The sequence below is a fragment of the Ascaphus truei genome, chromosome 5 (assembly GCF_040206685.1).
Source record: "Ascaphus truei isolate aAscTru1 chromosome 5, aAscTru1.hap1, whole genome shotgun sequence".
Taxonomy (NCBI): Eukaryota; Metazoa; Chordata; class Amphibia; order Anura; family Ascaphidae; genus Ascaphus; species Ascaphus truei.
In genome coordinates this window covers 126,878,373-126,894,899 of record NC_134487.1, presented here as the reverse complement: position 1 = coordinate 126,894,899, position 16,527 = coordinate 126,878,373, and the positions used below count along the sequence as shown (strand labels likewise).

Genomic DNA, 16,527 nt, shown 5'->3' with positions numbered 1-16,527 from the left:
ATAAAATACAAGTAAACTCATAACGTGTCAAAGTTAAGGTTATAAAGTATCACTCCTTTGAGGTAAAGCTTCTCCTGCCCATTGGGCACTAATTTATAGATCACGAACAGCAGCCGAACATTATACATCGAGATAAAGGTAGGAATGACTTAATGTAAAACAAAAAGATAGAAAGGCCACATAAATGACTACATCAAGACCAAGTTAATATGGCAGCTTTATTTTCTTTAATAAAAGTGTTGTAATAAGTAACTGAATAATGATTGTAATCCTAGTGGATCACAGATCTCAGTGGTCGTGTCCGGGCAGAAAGTTATCCCGATCATGGCCTTTTGGTTATTGACGTGGCTGAGAAGGAAGACACTGGGACCTACAGAATGATGGTAAAGAATGAGGCAGGAGAAGCGGTGGCTCACATCAAAATAAAAGTTGTAGGTAAGTAAGTGTAATAAATATGGGATTCCATTAAGACAACAGGAGGGTCATTTGTGAAAGTCTCCCATCTGCAAAACGGGTGCAAAAACACTGCACCAGATTAATCCATTTAGAAATGGGTATGTTTTGGCTCATAAATCTGGTGCAATTGTTTTGCTTCACCTTTGCAGGAGCAGGTCTTTGATCAATACCCCCTGTTGCAGGGTACATGCAACCACACACGCGGGTTCTCTTGATAAGGCTTATTTATTGAGCATTAAAAGCATACAGCACACAAAAACAAAATAGCTTCTCTTCAGCTTACAAAAACAAAATAGCTTCTCTTCAGCAGACAAAAACAAAATAGCTTCTCTTCAGCATAGAAAACAAAGCAGCTTCTCTTCAGCATGCAGGACACAGACAGTTATCACATGTACTTTGAAAACAGACCTTTTAGCAGTAATCTCTTCAGTATTTCAGTCCTGTCTCCTGACCAGCTAGCCTGCATGTGTGTACAGCCTGGGGGGTTTAAAACACCTTGATTATGCAGCTGAGGTCAGACTAATTAAGCAACCCTTCTCAACTGAAACTTAACCTCATCACTGCTGCACTGCAAGCCTAAACATAAGTTTGCCAGGTATATGGCTGGTGACGTTCATTCACCCTGTCACACCCCCTTATAAGGCATAAAAAAAACTGGAAATGTGAAATTGTCATGCAAATGAAAACATTACGGAGTCAAATACTTCCCAACACACCGTGTATGCTTAATACCACTGAGAGGTACATCATATTAGTTAGAAGAGCACAACAAATGTGACCCATACATTATTCCTATCTGTTTTCTCCACATTTGTCTTGAAAGCTGCATAACAGAAATGTATTTGGAATAATTAGTTAGGAACACTGCAAAATGATCATTTGTAAACACATTGATATAAAGTTCCATAGCAAATTGTATATTATCTATAAACAATTATTGAGGGTTTTCATATTTTTGGAGTATTCACTACAGTATGTAATGGTATCAACACGAGGCACATTAATTTAAGCCGTTTGGATAGCACCAATTAAAAGATGGTACTCTAGGCTATTTTGGTACATTGAAAGCCCAGTTGCACATAGGAAGACAATGGGATAACTCGGCTAAGTAACACCTGCTCCACCGTTCTGAACCTTTCTTTATAATTACTTAACTGTTTAATAACAATTATTCCTGAAAGCGTAATTCTGAACAATAAATTAGCTGACAATACCACAAAATATAATAATTTAGTATGTAATCCTTATGCAAGAAGGGAAAGTCTCTGTATGTTGCACTCTCATGTAGCGTAAGATTAATGAAGAGAATATAAAAATGAACTTTTAATACATGTAACTAAAATATAGTCAAATTAGAGAACATAAACTTGCCAGTGAATAGGTATTTACAGTGATGAAACTCATTTAAAAATTGTGTATAATGCAAGGGCTACAGTGGAAATGTGATGATGTTGTATAGTATTATAACACCGGTAGAAATATCAATATCAAGTGATAATAACCACAAATAATATCCAGTTATAATAATAACAACAAGGTAGATAAGGTAGTGAACAAACACACAGATACCCAGCAAGCTCTCAGAAACCCCCCAAAATTACCACAATATATATATATATGTGTGTATAAGTGTCATAAGGAGTACTACTGGGCGTGGCTAATTATATAAAACAAGAAACAAAGAAGTCCAGAGCAACATCCAATGTGACAAAAATACACAGTGAAATACCTGTGTATCTCTTGAAAAAAGGGTAATTTAGTTAACCCTTTGGCCAAAGCGTATAAGCCTGCAAGCCACTTTCAAGACATGACCATAATATCGCAGGTCCTAACACTAACTGGTTAAAATAATTTTTAACCAAAATTTTGGGGGGTTTCTGAGAGCTTGCTGGGTATCTATGTGTTTGTTAACTTTGTCCAGCTGGTGTCAGCTGTTTTGGAGGTTAGTGGCTCCTCCCACCCAGGGTTTAAAGCTCACCCCTCCCCACTGTCCAGGTAAGCCGGTTTTCTTTTCATGCAGCTGGTTGCAACAGGTTCAATGCCAGGACCATCCTTCCCCTAATTATAGAGGTAAATAAGGATTTTAACCAGTTAGTGTTAGGACCTGCGATATTATGGTCATGCCTTGAAAGTGGCTCGCAGGCTTATATGCTTTGGCCAAAGTGTTAACTAAATGACCCTTTTTTCAAAAGATATATATATGTATTTCACTGTGTATTTTTGTCACATTGGATGTTGCTCTGGCCTTCTTTGTTTCTTGTTTTAGATAAGGTTGTGAACCCAATCTATATTAAATTGCATTAATGTGGGTATACCACCCAGTAGATGGAATATAATCTCAGCTCTATTGGTGAACAGAACTCTGTTACTAGGTCCTTGTAGTTACGTTTTACCTTGATGGTATTAGGGTTATCCCTTGATGTTAAGTATATGATTTATAAGTATGCAGATGAATAGCAGTTATTAGATTAATTAGCTGCTAATATAGTAATCCATCACAGAAAATTCAGGCAAAGAGGTAAGCCCACAGAAGGTAACAATCAGTAAGCTGCTAGTTAGAGTCCAAATATAAAGTATTGCCAGCTAATTTAGGCTACTAGTGTAATTAATATAATGTTCATAACGAGCTAGGCAGGTAGCCAAAATTGAACCTCTAAAACAGACTGGTATATTGGTGGATAATTATCCAATAATTATCTATGTCTGGTCTAATCCCTATTCAAATTGAGGGAAGGGGAATAGAGGACCCTACGTAGCTGTCCTATGAGCTGCGGTTTAATACACGTGTCACTCATAAAGTTAGTAACAAATGTAGCAGATGTAACAAGTTGTCCGTCGGTGCCTTGAACCTCTGAAGCAGGCTTGTATCGTAGTGGATAATATATCTGATAATTAACTGTACCTGTTCTAATTCCTGTTCAAATAGAGGGAGGGGGAATAGAGGACCCTATATAGCTGTTCTATGAGCTGCGGTTAGTAAAATATCACTCGTATAGTTCGTAACAAATGTATCAAATGTTGCAAGTAATCCGTCGCTCTCGTGGCCAGATAGAGCAAATGATACACTGATGTGTTCCCTCGGTAATGACACGCTGACGTGATTATGTTTTGCTTGTCATCCTAAATCTGGCTGCCAGCATAAATTTCAAATAAATGACTGTGGTTGGTTTCAAATCTGTACTCGCCAAACTTCACATTAACAACTCAAAATGATCACCCTTTAGATTTTACCAGAGAATGTTAAAAGATGCTCCGACTTACAAACAAAATATGTATTGATTTTTCAACTTGGCAATCAGATATCCCTGATGCCCCACAAGCTCCCGAAGTAACAGAAGTTGGGGAAGATTGGTGTGTAATGAAATGGGATCCCCCGCTTTATGACGGAGGTTGCCCTATTTTGGGTAAGTGTATGTTGATTAGTAGACATTGTTATAATAACCATGTTGTATTCAACACCTGCTACATGAAACATGAGGCATAGTTACTGCACAAAAGCCCACAACAAATGTAACCTTTTCACTGCCCTTATGAGATGCCTGGTACAGTACGGGACCCCGCATGCAAGGAGACTTGCACTAAACAAGGTACAGTATGTCATGGTACAAATGCTTGTCTTCAAGTGCCTGATCAGGCTCATTGATCCATCAGGGCCAGATTGTAATTGAAGTTGGAGCCCCCTCCGCTTCCATGTATGTCACTCAGGGGGTGGTCACGATCATGTGATCAGTACCGAAGCGCATACATGGCCGCAATCCCGGATGTCCACTGGCACACGGATGCTACAGGACTTTTGGCATCATAAAGGTTAGGAGGCAATGGGATCTTATCTATCCAATTCTCCCGGCTGCTAAACTCGGGCAAAAAACGACACCAAATGTACTAAGGAAAGGCATTCTCAGACCAATAGGATGTTTTCTGGAGCGATACATTTGGTGCAGTACTTTTGCATCAGTTTTACAGCACAAAGGTCGCTAAGTATCAAAATGAAATATAATTTAGTATTCTTTCCCCTGCCAAGGGTCAAATGTAAGAAACCTTCCTTATCAAAGGTTTATAACACCAAGTTATATTTGAATTGATGCATACAATTATCACATGTTTATATGTGCATCATGTAATTCCTCTCAACACTATTCCTAATGCTCTGTATATCACTATTGTTATCTCATATAATGCGAAAAGCAACTAGAATTACTGAAAAAGTACCTTACTGCATCGATGATAGTTACAATTATTCTGTTATATAGCCCCAAAAATATCTCAGACTGATATTAGTAGCAATCTTTCATACTCAGTCTAAAGATGTAAAGGGATATTCAGCAAAGTGACATTTCTCTGCATTTGGATGGATTACATCTAATTCATTGTAAACATTTGTTCATTGAGTAGGAAGAGTGCTGAGTATGTGTGACGGTTTAACCTATTTCATTTCCAGCCTCAAAAGCAGAGTCAAGCATGCAGCACATGTCCTGTTTAAAGCTGCAGTCCCACATAGCCGGACAGCTAAATTTCTCAGGGGTCTGTGAATGGAGAAGTGTTTGTCAATCAAGTGTTTTCTTTACCCTTATCCCACACTGTCCTTATCAGAGAGACCGTTAAGGGGACGTGGAGATGGGGGCTCTGACTGTACTCGCTGAACACACAGTGACATCACTAAAGGGAGCAACCAGAGGAACTCAAAACCCTCCCAAGTCTAACTTTAAAATATAAATATAAAAATACATATAGGTGTCCGATTGGGGTAAAAAAAGGCATGACTCGAACAGATGAGACCCTTTAATATGCCACTGGAATTAGTTCATATTGATCCTAACAGGGATTGTCCCTTCCAGAGGAAGTACTGTACGTTTGAAGGCCAGAGCATGTGAAGAAGAAAAAGTGACTAGTACAGTAAGTGAGTCAAGCTAATTGCTATACAGAAAGGGCAGACCAGAGGTGCCAACTGATAATCATGTACGTTAATTGATCACATAATCAGAAAAGTAAACCAGGACTTCAACAGCTTTTTAAATAAATGAACAGGACATTCCTGCAGTCTGATAAGATAATGAGACAAGATGCTACATAAAACAGTTGATGCTTCTTCTATGCCATTAACATTTATTTAAATTTTCTAATTGAATAGGATACTTCATTGAAAGGAAGAAGAAACAAAGCTCTAGATGGATGAGGCTAAACTTTGACCTCTGCAAAGAAACAACTTTTGAGCCCAAAAAAATGATTGAAGGCGTAGCTTATGAAGTTCGAGTATTTGCTGTTAACTCAATAGGGATATCTAAGCCAAGTTTGCCTTCTAAACCGTTTGTCCCATTGGGTAAGTTGACACATAATGTGCTTTAAATAGTCCAAATATACCATTGGGTCTATTTGTTGTTGATAACACAATGGCTAAGAAATACCAGTGAAAGCAACAGTCCCCCCCCCACATTTTCTTTCTTATGAGAATGGTGGTTCTCCGGAGCTAAACCATGCTATTTGTAGCTCTAGAGACCCCCTTGGTACATTGAAATGTTCCTTTGTATTTGCTAGTGAACTGGAAAAAAATCAAGATGGCTTCTGCGGTCATCCAATAGAAAGCCTTGATGTCATGCCCCAAAGGCATATCAGCTTCCTATTGGCCTACAGGATCTGCAGCCATTTTAATTTTCATGGGGGAAAAGCAGCTAATACATAGGTACATTTCTCTTAGAGGGTCTCCACTCTCCAGAAATGAGAATAGGGCAGGACAACTCCGGAAATCACCCCTATTCAGATTATGAACTAAAATAAAAAATGAATCCAGTAGGGGAGTGTACTCTTTTAATTGCATTTTCTACATTACAAAGGCAATAAGGCCGTATCTGAGTGTTAGATTCAAACTGGACAGAAATATTCCTGGTTTATTATTTGTATAATAATAGACTTCATAGTCAAAGAATGCCTCTTTTTCTCAAGCTGTAACCAGTGCGCCCACCCTCCTGGCAGTGGACGGAGTGACTGATACCACAGTTACCATGAAATGGAGACCTCCTGATCACATTGGAGCTGCAGGTTTAGATGGCTATATCATTGAGTATTGTTTTGAAGGAGGTGAGTATCAACACATATTTTTGAACTAACCCAAATGTCCCTCGTATGAGAAATGTTTTAGGAAATAATCATCTTACCTCAATCTTCAGGTTGAAATGATTTTGTTATTAGCATTTGTTTGTTTTGTATAACTCACCCTATAACAGATACTATAATAGCCCACAGGAAAACAAGAGTTTAAGAGGAGTCTTGCTGCATCCGCTTCCTTGGTGGAGTTGAACTGACAATATTTACTAAGCTAGAAAACTAGCTGAAACATACATCTTAAACATACTTTATGGACAAGATGTATTTATGTTTCTGCATCCTGGAAAGTATGTATATAATCAGGTATATGTTGTGACCATGTTTAGGTTTTTAACCCACATTTTTAGAGTGATACAACAATCCTCAAAAAACATTGTGCATTTCTATTAATAGTAGAATGTAGATCATAGATCGGATTTAATATCTATGTGTGTAAAGGAATGCTCTTTAAGTCCACTGGTTAATCAATTATTAATCTTCTTGACAATGGCATGCTAAAACCACGACACTACATAACTGATTTCTTTGTGATCCCACATATCAGATAAAGCACATAGGAATATTTACCCCTTAGCCTTTTTCCTATGCTTATTTGTAGCAAACCTATATAAAAGTTGTTTAATAAGAATTATTCCATAATCCATAAACCAAGATGGATTTTGTAGTGGTGGTGACAGCAAGGTAAATAATACACTAGGGTGTGGAAATTGGAACACACGTCAAGACCAAATCTAGATGAAATTAGACTGGATTTTCACATTGCACTGCATGTGCTCGTCCTCAATATAAATACACATGCATTATTAATGTAGTTGTTTAAGTAATAATCCCCGGAGAACAGGGCATTATTGGCCAATAATGCCCTATTCTGAGGGGATTATTACTATTATAGGCTAAATGTAGGCTTTTTTTCATAAATAATAGTCACTTGTGTATAGTTATATAGATTTTTTTAATTTAAATAAAATGGTAAATACATTAAAGCACCTCTATATATGCTTACACTGCAGCTATCTATATCCACACACTAACACCCCCTCTATGTACACACACACACACGCACACACACACACACACACACTGCAGCTCTACACACCTACACTGCAGCTACACACACACACAAACTGCAGCTACATAAATATACATAGACACACACAGAGAAACTGCAGCTACAAACAAACTGCAGACAGTCACTTACTTACTTTGCAGCTGCACACTCTCTCTCCCTCTCCTCAACCCAACTGAATCTGTCAGCTCTGTTCACGGAGGGAGGGGGAGGAGTCACTGCCTGCTGCTGCTATCTGGCCAATCCCCTGCCCTGTGTGAGATCTGTTCTGCCTCCTGACCAATCCCCTGCCCTGTCTCAGAGCTGTTCTAAAAGCTGATTGGCTGGAAATAAACACATTGGAAATAAACACATTGCAAGCTGCAAAAATTCCAGGCATTACTAAATGAATAATGCCCGGAATTTTAACCAATCAGAGAGCAGGGATTTCAATAATGCCTGGAATGTTATAGCTTTAACCTATAATATAAGGTATTTATATGGTACCAATACTGAACTGAAGTACAGTACAATACGGGAGAGAAAAGACTGTGCTCTAATTACACATACAGTATACATAAAAGTAGGACGAGAAGGAAGCTACTGTAGATGGGAACAAGATGTAATCTGTTTGGGAGGTCAAGAAGCTGCTTAAACTGGAAACCAAGATACTGAAGAGATAAATGTGCATTGTAAATAGGTTTGCAAACCCCTGATGCTTTAAGCATAACAATACACTTATATTATCCCTTAGGCTACAAAACAGAGATCCCTTCACTTACAAAATATACTACTGTAAACTAGGAAGGAAGAAACATGTACATTTAAAGGCACATGTACTGATGCACTGGTATGCCTGCTTAGGTTACTGCAAGTGTAGATTAACTCTGTTTTGCGCATGCGGATTTGTAATCGGTGTGCAAATCCCAAGAACAAACTAATGCACAAGGCAGAGACAACTTCAGGCCCAGCCCTGATCTCTGCAAACACTATGTCTGAGGTTGGTGCATCTTTACCAGTAGGAGATGATAAACAGGAGAAGCCAGATTTCACAGAGCCGGAGTTGGATATGTTAGTGGAAGGTGTCACCAAACATGCGCCACAGATTTGTGGCAGCCTCTCTGCCAAAACCACCAACGCAGAGAAAAGTAAGATATGGGCAGAAATCCAAGCAAAAGTCAATGCCGTGGGGGGCAATAACAGGTCCGTTGCTGACATAAAAAAGAGCTGGAATAAACTCAAAAACAAAACCAAGGATAAATTGGTGCAGAATAAGGAGCAGGGCATCAAGGAGAATGAGGGTGTGCCTGCGGTTACTGAGCAACTATCGTCTCTGGAGAAACGTGTGGAGGCCATGTTACAACTTGAGCAATTGGAGGGAATACCTGGGATTGATGATGATGATGGTGATCTTCAAGATGATGTAACTGGAGGTAAAACATGAAACTGAAATCTTACTATGTAAACGTCTGCTGTAACAGAATCAATTGTTTACTTTTATATTGATACTCGAAGTTAACAATGTATGTTTTGAGCATAAATCAGGAAATTATTTCATAACTTGAGGAGAAAAATAGCTATGTTATTAAAATAGTTTCAAAGTTTTAAGGAAAGTATTCATGAAAGATCAGTAACTTTATAGCATCCATACTGTGCAGTCATAAATAAATGTTTCATTCAGTTAGCAGAGTTTAAGAGAATTCTTGCTGCATATGCTTCCTTGATGGAGTTGAACTGACTATATTTACTAAGATACAAAACTACCTGAAACATAAATATTGAACATTATGTACTGTATGTGCAAGATGTATTTATGTTTCTGCATCCTATAAACTAAGTATGTAAATAATCAGGTCTATATTGTGACCATGTTTAGATTTTTAACCCACATTTTTAGACTGATACAACAAGTCCTAAAAAAAACATTTTGAATTTCTACTAATGGTAGAATGTAGATCATAAACCATATTTAATATCTGTGTGAAAAGGAATGCTCTTTGAGTCCACTGGTTAACCAATTATTAATCTTCTTACCAATGGCATGCTAAAACCACTACACTACATAACTGATTTCTTTGTAATCCCACACATCAGATAAAGCACAGTGGAGTATTTACCCCATAGCCTTTTTCTTATGCAAACCTATATGAAAGTTGTTTAATGAGAAACATCCCACAATCCATAAACAAAGAAGGATTCTGTAGTGGTGGTGACAGCAAGGCAAATAATACAATAGAGCTGGGGTGGCCCACCCGTGGCCCCTGAAAAGAGAGGGGGGGAGTGACTACAGACAGAGGGCCTATAGAGACGTGGGTGATAAGCCAGGGCGCCCCCTAAATAGCTCCAGTCCTGAGCTCCTATGGACCAGCAACCCATGTGGACTCCCAATCAGCACAGAGTACAGTGAGTATACACCCTGCCTGCTGGGAGCTCCATGTGATGCTGGCTGTGGAGACAGGAGAGCAAGGTCGGGACAAACACACCACTGCCCTCTTTTCCGCCACTGCATTCTTTTTCCCTCATGTCCTCCCCTTGTCCCCTGTTACTACAACTGTCCCTGTCACTATCTTTTCTACCTCTGCCCTCCTGTCATCCCCTTCCTCTCCTGTCACCCCCTTGTACCAACTATCACCTGTCACTCCAACTGCCTCACCCTGTCACTCCACCTGCCTCCCCGTCACTCCAACTGCCCCCATCACTGCAACTGCCCCCCCTTACCCCTCATCAACCCAACTGCCCCCGTCACCTCAACTGCTCCCCTTGTCACTCCAACAGCCCCCTCTTTCACTCCATCTGCCCCCTGTCAATTCAACTGCCTCCCCCCCTGTTACTCCAACTGCCCCGTATCCCCCCTTATCCCCAACTACTCTCCCTCCACATGTGTCACCCCCTCTTCCCCTCCGTCCCATGTGTCACCCACTCTTCCCCCTTCCCTGTGTCATCCCCTCTTCCCCCTCCTCCCCATGTGTCACCTCATCTTCCCCCCTTCCCCCTTCCAACTTGTACCCTGTGTCAGGTTATACCCTGGGTCAGTGTATAGTGCTGCTGGTTACATAATCTGTGTGAGTGTATAGTGCCATCAGGACATACTCCGCACTACACACTGACACAGCATAACCTGACAGCATTACACTGACACAGCGTAACCTGATGGCATTACACACTGACACAGAACATAACCTGACAGGACTACACACAGAGACGGTCAGGTTATGCTCTATGTCAGTGTACAGTATACAGGTATTTTTTATGGCAGCCCTTTGACAATCACACTGGTAAAGTCTAGCTCCAACTCCCAATCAGGTCGGCCATCATTGGAATAGAGTGTGGAAATTTGAACACACGTCAAGATCTAATCTAATTTACATTAAACTGGATTTTCACATTGCACTGCATGTGCTCGTCCTCAATATAAATACACATGCATTTTTAATATTTTTGTTATAAGGTATTTATATGGTACCAATACTGTACTGCAGTATAATACAGGAGACACAAGACATTGCTGTACAGTAACTATACATACAGAATACATACATAAAAGTGGGACGAGAAGGAAGCTATATGGGAACACAAGGTAAACAGCTTGGGAGGTCAAGAAGATGTTTAAAGTGGAAACTAAGAAACTGAAGAGATATATCAGAAAATGCGTATTGTAAGTGTCTTTAAAAATAGATTTGCAAACCCCTGATGCTTTAAGCATAACAATACACCTATATTATCCCTTAGGCTACAAAACACTACTGCAAGTGTAGATTAACTCTGTTTTGCGCATGCGGATTTGTAATCGGTGTGCAAATCCCAAGTACAAACTTATGCACGAGGCAGAGACAACTTCAGGCCCAGCCCTGATCTCTGCAAACACTATGTCTGAGGTTGGTGCATCTTTACCAGTAGGAGATGAGAAGCAGAAGAAGCCAGATTTCACAGAGCCGGAGTTGGATATGTTAGTGGAAGGTGTCTCCAAACATGCGCCACAGCTTTGTGGCAGCCTCTCTGCCAAAACCACCAACGCAGAGAAAAGTAAGATATGGGCAGAAATCCAAGCGAAAGTCAATGCCGTGGGGGGCAATAACAGGTCCGTTGCCGACATAAAAAAGAGCTGGAATAAACTCAAAAACAAAACCAAGGATAAATTGGTGCAGAATAAGGAGCAGGGCACACAGGAGAATGAGGGCGTGCCTGCGGTTACTGAGCAACTATCGTCTCTGGAGAAACGTGTGGAGGCCATGTTACAACTTGAGCAATTGGAGGGAATACCCGGGATTGATGATGATGATCTTCAAGATGATGTAACTGGAGGTAAAACATGAAACTGAAATCTTACTATGTAAACGTCTGCTGTAACAGAATCAATTGTTTACTTTTATACCGTATTGGCCCGAATATAGTACGGCCTCGCACATAATACGACCCTAAAGTTTTGAAGGTGTTCTACATGAAAAATAAAAGGTGTTGGGCTGCGCATATAATACGAGTACAGTTTTCGGAGGGACATTTTTAGGACAAAAAAAAATAGCATTATATTCGGGCCAATACGGTATTGATACTGGGAGCTAATGTATGTATGTTTTCAGCATAAATCAGGAAATGATTTCATATCTTTCGTGGAGGAAAAACAGCTATGTTATTAAAATACTTTCAACGTTTTAAGGAAAGTATTCATCATAAATCAGTAACTTTACAGCATACTGTACATACTGACCAGTCCGAAATAAATGTTTCATTCAGTTAGCAGTCAGGTATTTCCGTTCCCAAAAGGCTGCGTGTTCGTGAACATGGGGGCAGTGGGCTCTCTGACACATTTGATTACAGTATCAGATAATTTACTCAATCAATTCACCTAAAAAGTCCTACTTTATGTAAAGCTAAATCTTGGACTTTACTAATGTATACTGGTATGAACCCCACAGGAGCTATACAACAGGTACAATAAAACGTTAGATATATATTTATTTTACTGTTTCCATAGGAGGCAATTGTATTTGATATGTCATTTATGTCACTGGAAGTGTTAGGGAGACTGAAGTTGATTGTAATTTTTAATCTTTCTAACTTCTGCTCCTCCTGGAAATCTACAAACCTCTTCATTAATTCTACCAGGTGAAATGCTGCTTCAGAACAAGCAAAAGTTAGAAAGATGAAGTAAATCATTTGAATGTACACGAGCCTTCAGTATCATCAAGCACATCTTAAATCAAAGATTGCTAGCACCTGATTTATAAGTTGTCTGCCTTCGGAAAGGCCCAATCATGTGCTTTGTGTTATTCAGAAAAAATATACGACATTATATTTCTGTAGTGTTAATTGAGATAATAATCAGATTAAAACAATGCAGTTACTACCATTTTTTCAGGTTGTTTCATGTAAAATAATGGAATATTTCTTAAGAGTTTCATGCATCTTCCGACATGAAAATACTGATTAAAACAGCAACTGGAATTATTTTCCTGACATCCCCTTATTAACTAAGCTAATTATATGCACAAACTGCAGTAATTTAGTTAATTAGCATAGGCTTAATGTCACAATAATTTACAATAATGCTGTATTATCTTCAAATAAAGTGACAATTTTCTCTATTACTGTGCCTGCATATGTGTAATGCCAGAGTTACATACTGTACAACGTAAATAACATCACGTTATTTCCCCGCATTAACCTTAACGGAAATTTAGTGAATAGGGGAAAAATATTATTTAGGCTCCTTTGCATATCATTTGTGTATCATTTAGTGTCTGGACAAATAATACTTCTGAATGACACTCGATTTGAATATTACCCTGTACATACAGATATGTTGTGATGTTGCTTTATCCTGTATGCTTATTACTGCCTTTACGAGGTAGTAATGATGAATGAGTGATAAACCAGCCTTTTTTGAGGCCCCAAGAACATTGTTTAGAAAACAATATGTCTGAGGTTGCTCCGTCTTCAGCAGGAGGAGCACACAAGCCGAACTTTACAGATGTGGAGTTGAACACTTTAGTGGATAATATTGCCAAACTCGGGCCCCAGCTACTTGGAAACCTCTCTGCCCAAACCAGTGCAGCAGATAAGGATAAAATGTGGGCGGACATCCAAAAACAAATCAATGCTGCAGGGGGCAATAACAGGTCTATTGACGAAATTAAGAAAGCCTGGAATAACCTCAAAAAACGGACAAAGAAAAAGTTGGATCACAACAAAATTCAGTCATTGCTGGAAAAGGAAGGAGAGCCTGTCAATTTCCATGAACTAACTCCCATAGAAAAGCATGTGGAAGTCATATTACAAGTCAAAGGAATGGATTCTGAGGAATTCTCCGAGGATCCTGAAGAAGGTAACAACAGATATTCAAATTTGCCTCTACTGTAGGTATGCTGCACATTTCTACACAATAGTTGTGCTTTACTGGACACCATTTGCAATTCTTTCAACTCTGTTTGCAAATATAATGGGGCTAGGTACTCACATTTCACTGGTGCATAACTGATCCTATTCCGGTGTAAAAAAAAAATCAACAGATTGTATCAAAGAAAGAATATAATATTAAAACAAATGATAAATGTGTTGCTACTTCTTTTTTGCACAAGAATTGCACAAGTTTTGCACTAAGGGAACTTTAATAAACGCATATTTTTTGTCATAACTGCATTGGCTCTGCACATAGATATTGCAGAGTGAAATGCATTTTAACCCCTCTGTGAATATCCTGGGTTCACAAAATATTTGCTAAAAAGTAAGGGTTCACGGTCAAACTTCAGATTAGAATTATTTGTATTACCAGGAATTTTTTTTTTTTTTTTTATATAGTTAGTTGAATTAGTTCTCCATATCCCACCACATTGCACTCTACGTGCTTCAGTTTACTTAATTTATAAAATAATACATAGATGTTCAATACTTGACAAAGGGAAATTAAGTATATTATATGCAGACAGAAATGGTTGAAAAAAATGCCCCTTTGTATTTGTGCTAGCACAGCTAAAAGAAATGAGGTTCTATTTCCAATGGTGCTGTCTCGTACCAACTAATGATACTTGCTATTTGAAGAAGCCATGTTATGTCTGTGCCTTATCCCATAGTTCTCCTCATGTTACAGTGTGTCTTACTTTTCCCAGTTGTTTTTCTCTGTACCTTCATTTGCAGGAGTTGCTTGTTTTTAAGATGTCATTGTCCTGTGCAATGCAGTAACCTCACCTGCTGGCTCATCATGCATCTCTCCTGCAGACAGGATAATATATTCTCTGTAACCTTGGCTGTTGGAGGGGCTTGCAATGTCTTGCAGAAAAGAGTCTTAAAACGTACGGAAAGCCCCTATTTACTAAGCAGTGCTTTTTTTATAAGACCTTCTGACATCAGAGGACACCTCTCAGCCTACTCAAGTAAATAAGTCGTATGTGGTCTTCCAATGCCAGAAGGTGTCTTATGGAATAGCACCGTTACCAAATATGGGCCTTAATCTTTACTGTCGCTAGTATTTTTCCACTCATTCGGGCAGATCCTTAGAACGTCGCAACATTTTTTACGTTCCGGTATCTCGTTATCTCAATTTAACGTATCCATATCCTTCATTTATTTCACTAGTACATTAATATAAATTAAATATTAATTAATATTGTTGAGGTATTTATGGATATACATTATTGTACACCCATACTTTATACAGTCATTATATGCCATATATTTAAGCGAAACCGTTAATAAGTGTAAAAATGGTACATTTCTAATATCATAACTAGATTTGCATTAGGTTTTGGTAACACACATGAAAACCTCTGTTAATAGCGCTGCCTTATAGTTTGACCAATGCGCATGCGTGGTGTATTGGGAAACACAGGTAAGATAACGATGGTAGTTTTGCTAATGGACATTATTTATGCATATGATTAGCTTTGAGGATCCCTGTTAAATGAAAGAAAAATAACGACCATTACCTTATTAGGTAACATAATGTTATTTGCCTTTATTTAGCGCACTTCTGAGGATCTACCCCATAGGCTGATATTTACTAAGCTGTCTCCTTCTATAAACACTATGCAGCCGATTGATTTGAATAAGCTGTGAAGTGTCTTCCAGAACCATAAGGTTCGTTATGAGAGACGATTGCTTAGTAAATATGGCCCCAAATGTGTACTAAAAGCAAAACCATTTAACCTCAAAATAGCATTAAATATGGAACATACAGTATAAACGCACAACATATTCATATACATATTTCATTTATTAGAAAGATTCACAGCAACAAAGAAACCCACCGATATATACGTAAAGTTACAAGGAAATATAACACACAAAAATTATATATATATATATATATATATATATATATATATATATATGTAAAAATGAACACACAGGTAATTGTAACCTAATATATAAGAAGCTTTTATCTGTTTGCAAAAACCCTGCTTTCCCGCATAAATCTATTTTATTGTATCATCCACTTTAACGTGTCACCATTCCATCCTAATAACGGAAAAGCATACATATATATATATATGTATATGTATATATATATGTATATGTATATATATATATATATATATATATATATATATATATATATATATATATATATATATATAAAAGCTTCCATTCTCGTATATGCTTTCATGTCTAGCCATTTGTTTTTGCATGCCCACAAATACAATGTTATTTGCGTGGAGCAATCAGTACAAAGCCATGATTGGGCAACACATGATTTGAAGATATTGTCATTGACAAACACAAATTCCTCATGTGCAAGAAGCTTGGAGAACTTCAGGAAATGGTAGATGGATCGGTCTCTTCACGGATGCCTGTTTTCTTCAGGAAGGCAGCATGTGGAATTTACGCAGAAACAGGTTCCCAATAAGAACCTCCCTGGAGTAGCTTGTGGATTGCATGGCAATTACCATGTATTAGACTTTGCCTCAATTGTTGGCTACAACATTTTACATCTT

At 38.4% G+C, this 16,527-nt stretch overlaps 1 protein-coding gene across 20 annotated transcripts in view; it reads left to right on the top strand.

The window, feature by feature from the left end:
* Positions 1–16,527, top strand: part of MYBPC1 (myosin binding protein C1) — a 120,640-nt gene that overhangs the window by 73,950 nt on the left and 30,163 nt on the right. For 12 of the 20 annotated variants that reach the window (XM_075600654.1, XM_075600653.1, XM_075600650.1 and 9 more), the window contains 7 exons: positions 276–435; positions 3,756–3,860; positions 5,585–5,773; positions 6,394–6,528; positions 8,620–9,033; positions 11,495–11,902; positions 13,539–13,922. In XM_075600654.1, the coding sequence (XP_075456769.1) occupies positions 276–435; positions 3,756–3,860; positions 5,585–5,773; positions 6,394–6,528; positions 8,620–9,033; positions 11,495–11,902; positions 13,539–13,922 (1,795 nt within the window). The remainder of the gene's footprint in view (positions 1–275; positions 436–3,755; positions 3,861–5,584; positions 5,774–6,393; positions 6,529–8,619; positions 9,034–11,494; positions 11,903–13,538; positions 13,923–16,527) is intronic. The other 8 variants (XM_075600641.1, XM_075600640.1, XM_075600643.1 and 5 more) reach the window with 8 other exon arrangements.